This window comes from Humulus lupulus, chromosome 7, assembly GCF_963169125.1.
Source record: "Humulus lupulus chromosome 7, drHumLupu1.1, whole genome shotgun sequence".
Lineage (NCBI taxonomy): Eukaryota > Viridiplantae > Streptophyta > Magnoliopsida > Rosales > Cannabaceae > Humulus > Humulus lupulus.
The window spans coordinates 161319818-161327733 of record NC_084799.1 but is presented as its reverse complement, the minus strand read 5'-3'; the positions used below and the strand labels follow the sequence as shown (position 1 = coordinate 161327733).

The 7916-nt window shown below is 37.5% G+C and overlaps 1 protein-coding gene across 1 annotated transcript; it reads left to right on the top strand.

The window, feature by feature from the left end:
* Nucleotides 1-2363: 2363 nt before the first annotated feature.
* LOC133788749 (splicing factor 3B subunit 6-like protein) lies at nt 2364-3065 on the top strand. The gene has a single exon (XM_062226341.1). The coding sequence runs from the start codon at nt 2494-2496 to the stop codon at nt 2863-2865; it is 372 nt and encodes a 123-aa protein (XP_062082325.1). The 5' UTR covers nt 2364-2493; the 3' UTR covers nt 2866-3065.
* Nucleotides 3066-7916: the final 4851 nt, after the last annotated feature.

Below are 7916 nucleotides of genomic sequence, written 5' to 3'. Positions count from 1 at the left end.
AGCTAAGGGCATTTGGCTCGTCATTATGCTGGCGGTCCCGGTGGCCCTTGTTCATGGAAGCGCTTGGGTGGAAAGACTGTTCCCGTCTAATCCGCCCTGGGGCGGGCCGGGGCCTGGTACCCTGCGGGTGCATCCCTCGCAAATTGAATGGGTGGCCCTGTCCTGGGACGGGGCTCACCTTCTCTTTCCTAGGGAGCGGCCGGGGATGGGTCCCAGTTTTCTGGACAAGAGGGACTTCCGTCTGGGGGTTTGCTTTGGCCTTCCCTTTCTCTTGGGCCGGGTTAACTGAGCCCTGTCCGGGAGCTTGTCCCGGGGTAGGAATCGGCCTCGCATCTCCGGGCGCGCCATTCCTAGCCTGCGGAGCAGGCCATTGCGTTCCTGGAGGCAGAACAACTAGAGGGTTAGCCGCCAAGCCTTGGGCGGCTATGAAAGCTTGCAGGGACTCTTGCATCCGTCGAGTGGCTTCCTTTTGTTCGGCAATTCTGACCTCTTGGTCCAGGACTTGCTGTCTCAGTTTGGTCACCTCCGGGTCCTCCTGGTTGGGGTTTACTTCTTCAGGGATCACGGGATCCTCAGCTTCGAGATCGTGGTATTCCCCCTCATTTCCCTCTTCTTCCTCATTGTAATCTTCCTCATACTCTTCCCCACCTTCATCGTTCTACGACTCGTCAGGCTGGGACATCTGATGAGGTGTGTCCTCAGGTTGGCTCTGAGGAAGAGGTTGGATAGGCAGTGGCGTGTCTCCTACGCCTTGTTCTTGGTTAGTAGGGTCGAAAGTGGTGTGTCTCATGTTCACCATTGTTGCAGACGTTCAAGATCAACTCAAGCCTTCTCACTTTTTCTCTCAATGAAAGCACCAAAATGTTTACCGAGTTTTTCGGAAACTAGAATTATGAAAGATTAGAGAGCGTAAAAGAAAGGATTTAACGAAAGTAAACAAGGTTTTTTACGTGGTTGGGGCGTTAATGAGCCTTAGTCCACGAGACAGTTGTATTAGAGCTTAGAGAACTCTTGACAATGGAGTTTTCTAAAAGTTTGAGCAGAGTAACTGCTTACAATCAAAATCTCGGATCCCCTCCCCAGTGCACCACTATTCGTATTTATAGGCATATGAGTGCACTAGGCTTGGGCCGGGATATTCCGGCCTAATAAGGGCGTAAATACCATTGGCTTCTCTGATGCGGGCCTAATACAAAGGATCGAAATATGAAACATACATTTAATCAAAGCCCATTGGGCAAGTCTAAACAAGATCTTATTCTAAGACATGCGACAAACTGATGTTTCAGTCTGGGTGTTATGGGCTACGAGGAAGATTTGGGAGACAAGATCGGTCAGAGTAGTGGCGGCGTAGTTCTGAACCAACGACATACAATCCCGAGGTAGCCTCCTCTGCAGGTCAACCGTGGGGACAACCCCCACGCTTCGTGGGACGATGTCAGCATCGGGGACACTTTACCACGCCAAACTCGGCCAACCAATCCATATCCGTTTACCAGAGTCCCCCTCCGTTTACTAGGGTCCCGGCTCACTTACCAGGACCTGGGTTTATCCACAAAGGTCCCGGCCCAACCTCATATCTTTTCCTTGGGGGCCCGTGACTTCCGTTACCGTACATCAGGGGACATCCCGGCATGCGGTCCCAGGTCTACACAACCCGCCCCGACGATACTCCTAGCTTATTCTCCCGGATGCCTCTTAGGGCCTTGCCGAGACTTGGGCAGCCACTATCCTTTTTCCCTTCGCCTAATGGGCCTGGTCTGGGCCTTAACCCCCTAGGAAAGCGGCCCATGGGCTTAGAGTGTGGATCCATACAAGCCAGAAGAAACGGGGATAACAATAATAATATTTTATAATATTTAAATTTATATTAATATAATTAATAAATATATATTTTTAATTAATTTTAAAAGTATATTCCATTAAATATTTAAAATATTTAGTTTAAATTAACGAAAAAACAATTAAATAATATTTTTTCGGTATATACATACTTCTTATATAAAGAGATAATCTAGTACCTTATTAAAAAAATATAATAATATCAATTTCGGAATGGGTCTTATTTTTCACTATAAGTTTTAATTTTTGTTTTTGACAAAAGTTTTTTAAATATTGAAATATTTTTGTATTAAATGATTTTTCTATTAGAATTTTAAATTTATCGATAAATAATTTAAGTTTTAAAATTTGTCAAAAAAAGATTTAAATTTTAAAAGAGATATAAGATTTTTTTTTTTTTTTTGCTGAAGTTATTTTTATTATTTATTTTTTTATTTTTTTATTTTTGCCAAGTTTTTGCTGAAGTTATTAAAAATAAAAATATCTTTATAAAATTTTGAGATGCTAATATTACTCTCGCCGCCAAGAAGGAAATAATTAAAAAACGAAATCCCCAAACGAGTGCTACTTTTCGTTCCTTCTATACCTTTCTCCAGCAAAATCTCAGAGAAAGCTTTCTCTTTGTCCAAACTCCAAACCCTAAATTCCCCAATGACTACAATCAGTCTCCGAAAGGGGAACACCCGGCTTCCACCGGAGGTGAATCGGGTTCTGTACGTCAGGAATCTTCCGTTCAACATCTCGAGCGAGGAGATGTACGACATATTCGGCAAGTACGGAGCCATACGCCAAATCCGAATCGGTACTAACAAGGACACTCGCGGTACGGCCTTTGTTGTTTATGAGGACATCTACGACGCCAAGACCGCGGTCGACCACCTCTCCGGCTTTAATGTTGCAAATCGTTACCTCATCGTGCTGTATTACCAGCAAGCCAAGATGAGCAAAAAGTTCGATCAGAAGAAGAAAGAGGAAGAGATCGCAAGGATGCAGGAGAAGTACGGTGTCTCCACTAAAGATTAGTAACCAGTAGTTTCTCTGAATTATTAGTTTTGACGAGTATGAAAAAGAAAAAAGGAAAAAAAAAATGTAATCATGAACTTTGTATGTGAATTAATCCTGGGATTTGGAGTTTGATAGTGATGTAATCTGAAACCTAGGATTTAAAGGACTTGTTATGATTATCACAGTTAATGCATATGGGTAGTTGTATTTTGCAAGAACCTTCTTTGTTTCCAGTTTTTTCTTTTGGGTTTTTATGTGGGTTATTGTTTTAAGCTTTATATGTTCATTGCAGGCTGAGTCATAAGTAGTTTGTTGCATTGTATTTTTGTGTGTAACTTTGTCTTGTTAATTGAGTATTTTTAGGGGTGTCTTGCATGTTTTGTACTGCTAAGAGCTCGTCTTTTGGGGGCTTTTATGGTTCTGAGAATGATCCATTTTGAGTAACTGTCCCAAATTATTTGAGTCATAACTTTTAGTCTTCCCCCCATCTTCTGATTAGTTTGGTTTTGGATTTGGACATTGATAATTTGTGGTCTTACCCTCCTCTTTTACTCCTTATGAATTAGTTATTTGTTAAACCAAACTTATCTTTCCTTCCTCTAGGTGTTTGCATTGGGCTTATTTTTCTTAATGATTTAACTAGTTTGTGAGACATAACATGAGAGAGATTTCTTGTTGGCTGAAGGAAAGGGGTGAGAGTTTTATTGACCAGCCTGTAGAAGAGTAAGTAGAAGTAGACAGAGAAAGACTGAAAGAGAGGAAGACTCTGATTAGAGGAAGGGGAAAAGCGTTGACGTATCTGTCGAGTCTAAAATGTTTGACATAACAATAGGTTATAGTTAGCCACAACTAGGAAAGCTTAAAGACTAATCGGATAATATCAAATTTCCCGATATACATGATTGTGCCACATTAGATGTTTTCTTTGATTAAGTATTTGCTAAGTTAGAGCTGCTGTAGCTGAAGTGGCCCAAGCCAACAAGAGGTTAGGACGGTTTCTCACTCAAGAAGTCTGTATTGGGTATTGAGGTCATATGTGCCTGCGAGGAAGGGTTAGTGGCCTGCTCTTCAAACGCTTTCCTTTTCAGTTCTCACTCATTTGTAACTACTGTGAATGTCCGGTCCAATTGATACAACTAGGAAAACTAATTCCATGAAAACAATAGACGAGTAATATCAGTATTAACTGTATACTGGCATGATTCAACAATGGCCCCCAAGCATTGGCAAGGACGGTGAACATTGTCATAAGATTATCATCAGTATGTCAATAGAGAAGTTGGAGCGGAAGAGCTCTTTGTTGTGTTTCATCTGAACAGAGCTCTTTGTTGTGTTTCATCTGAACTTCAAGGGGTGTCGAGTGGTGAGAACTGAGGGGAACAGAAGGGAAGGTCTGAATGGGAAATACTGTGTCCTTTGAATTTTAAATGTCAAAATAATTGATACATTATTGTAAACAAGATGTTTCTATATAGAACAAAAGAATCGGACACTGAATAATATATGAAATAATTCACTAATCTTCTTCACATGAAACCCATGAATAGAGTGTTAAAGAAGACGATGATATAGGAGTGCGATATATATGTTACGCGTATAACTGAGTGTTATGCTTGTATATCGTTTGTTAAGCTTTTGGTCTATTTTGTTTGGCCTCGAGCAAATTGAGTACTTGTTAAATTGGATATAATATTGTTATTTTGATCACTCTCTTCTTTCTGAATCTTTCCACATTTTGAGTTGAATTTGGCTTGCTTTTGGCATGTGAGAACGAAAGAATGCCTTGTTTACCAATTCGGACAATGCCGACTTTTATACATGCACATAAATAATAACATTGCTATATGGTCACGTTCCGATTAGAGAAAAAATATAGAAAAAAAGAGAGTTGATGATTTGTTAATATAACAATTTAGAAGAAAATAAGTTTGATACAAAGTGGTAACTCTTTTTTCTTATTACATGGAGATGGGATTGGATAGACTAAAATTATCTTAGTTTTTAATGAAATTAAGTTATTCCAAACTAGGAGAATTATTTAGATTGTTGGATTAATTTTTTCATTCTTTTCTCTAATTTCAAAACAAAATTACATCATAAAAAATTATCCCTCCAAACGTGACCTAATAGCATTTTATTGTCTTGGAATTTTTGAGCCAAGACGTGCAAACGATTTTATTAATCAATGGGTATAGATAAGGCAGGATTGTAAAAGAAAAAAAACAGAATTCAGTCTCAATTTTAGCTAATTAACATACTAGATCCAAATGAGTTTTCACCATTGCTTCAGCTATTTTATTCGTATGCTTGAATTTACATTTTTCTAGTACTGAATTTAACAATAGAGAGACACATTTCTCTGTATGATCAATCATTTTCAGAAGAATTTTTAAAATAACACAATTGTTGTAAGGTACTAGACTCGGTTTATCGTATAGGAAGGCATTCTGCGAGGATTTAGTATGACAAAGACTAGTGTTATGTTTTTGCGCGATATGACATACTATGGGCCTGTTTGGTAAAAATTTTATTTTTGAAATTTTTAAAAACAAAAGTAGAAATATAATTTTATTTTTGTTTCTTTATTTTTTTTAAAAAAATATATGTTTGGTAACTATTTTTGTTTTTTTGTTTTTAAAAACAAAAAATAATAAACGCGTTTTATAACTTTTATTTTTATTTTTTGTTTAACAATATAAGGTGTTGATTTGAAGAAAAGAAGAAAAAAAAGAAAGGAAAAATTGAAAGTGAAAAAATTCTATTTTCAAAATTTAATAAATTTTAATTAAATTTTTAAAAAATAATATATAAAAATAGAGTTACCAAACACATTTTATGTTTAATTTTCAAAATTTTAATTAATTAAATAAAAACCTATTTTTTTAAGTGTTACCAAACAACACCTATGTATACATATATGTTTGTTTATAAATTTAGGACTCCGATTCCAACCAGCTTAGTACGGGCTAGGAACGAGTCACGCTTGTTATATATTTCATATTTTATTTGTTGGAGTGGTCATACTCTGAGTTTATGTACAATGCACATGGCTTCTCGACAAAAGTTGGGTAGGGTATGGGCCCACTTGAACTTAAAGAATTGAATAATATGATTTTTGTCCTTGAAATGCTACCACTATTTTATTGTGCCCCTAAATTTTTTGCGTTGTTTTAATTTCCCCCGAACTATTTCGTTATCATATTGTGCCAATTCTGTTAGTTTTCATCCGGCATAGCTAACAAAGTGATGATTTGACACTTAAGGTAGTGACATGGCATTAATTTTTTAATTATTTTTTGAAATATTTTTTATTTTTAATTATGTACACCATGTCAATACCTAAAGTGTTATATCAATACTTAGTTAGCCATGTAGGATGAAACCTAACTGAGGGACACAATAAGGTAATGTGATAGTTTGAGGGGAATTTAAAACAACGTGAATAGTTTAGGGAGCACAATAAATATTTGTAATAGTTCAGGGAGTAAAAATCCTATGTATTATAAAGAATTTACCTAATAATGGGAGTAGCCGGTTTATGACCAGATTAGTATAAATGGAATTAATATATTCTTTGTTTTTGGGTCAAAATCTTCCCCCAAATTTTTATTTATTTCGCTTCATCATGAATTCAACGTATTGTTATTTATTGATGCAGTTCATCTGAGTAACACTCATTTTGTTGGCTAAACCAACAACATGAATGTGTTCTTCACTGAATTGAGTAAGAAAAAAAAATGGGGAGTATCTGCAAAAGACACTCCGATGCTTAAGTTAGTGCAATGCTCTCCCTATCAATTCTCAATCTATACAAACTTTATCAAATTAAAGTCTGAGGTCCCCAAAATAGGTCACTCTTCTTCTATTTATAGAAAAATGACATAGAATAAGGTTAAGAAAGCTTATCGTGATTGGTTCACATGTCTAGCTTCATCAACCATTTTCCTGCCTTTTCCCTCCTTCACATCATGAGCTCCAAGGCTCACCAATCTTTTCGCTCAACTTTAGCTCTGGGCTCTTCCCTCAGTCTATCTATTTTGAGCTCAAGGCTCATCGACTCGTGCATTCATTTTGAGCTTCAATCTATTCAATCATCTCGAGCTCAGGGATCGTCAATCTATTCAATCACCTTGAGCTAAGAGCTCATCAATCTATTAAATCATTTTGAGCTTAGAGCTCATCAATCTAATTAATCATTTTGAGCTCAGAGCTCATCTATCTACTCGATCATCCTGAGCTCAGAGCTCATCAATCTATTCAATCATCTTGAGCTTAGAGCTCATCAATCTATTCAGTCATTTTGAGCTCAGAGCTCAACTATCACACTTTAATTTCTTTAACGAAATACTTCTTCGAAATAAGCATTTTCTCTTCATAGTCTGATGCCACATCACTTCAGGGAAATTACCCCCATACAATTGTCCCTCGCCTTTTCCATTTGCATCACGAACTAATGGATAAAGGCGACTTTCGACCTGTTTCATTCGCTCTGCTAAAAAATTCTGCCTCAATCCACGCACATGCTTGGCTTTCTATTAGCATTAATTATCGGTCACTTCTTTCGAATTCCAAGTCAACCAGGTGAGAAAAAGTTTCTCTTTCCTCTAACCGCCTTGAATTTTTATCTTCCTTCCTTTTTTTTCCTTTGATTATCTCTTTTTCATCAAAATCTTCCTTTACTCTCTGATTTCTTTCTCCCCATTCTTCTTTGAATCATGTCATGTGTTTATGCTACCATCTTCGTTCACTACTAGATCTTCTTTTCCTTCCAAAAATCGACCATCAATGGCTTCCAAACGCTCTTCCAAGAATTCTTCCAAAGCTTCATCTTTAATTCCTTCAAGCAAACCTACTAAGAGTCCAACAACTCATGAAGAGAAGTATGTAAAGGCATTCAGTGATTTAAAATGCAAATGCACACTCTGTCTAGGAATCACTATCAGGTAATTAAGCGAAGAAGAACTCAAGAAATGGCGCTAGGAAGACATCTGTGCCCCAGGCAGAATCGTTATCGGGCCCAAACATCTTGAATTGCTTCAATTTCCAATCCCTCCCCTTCTTGTGCACGT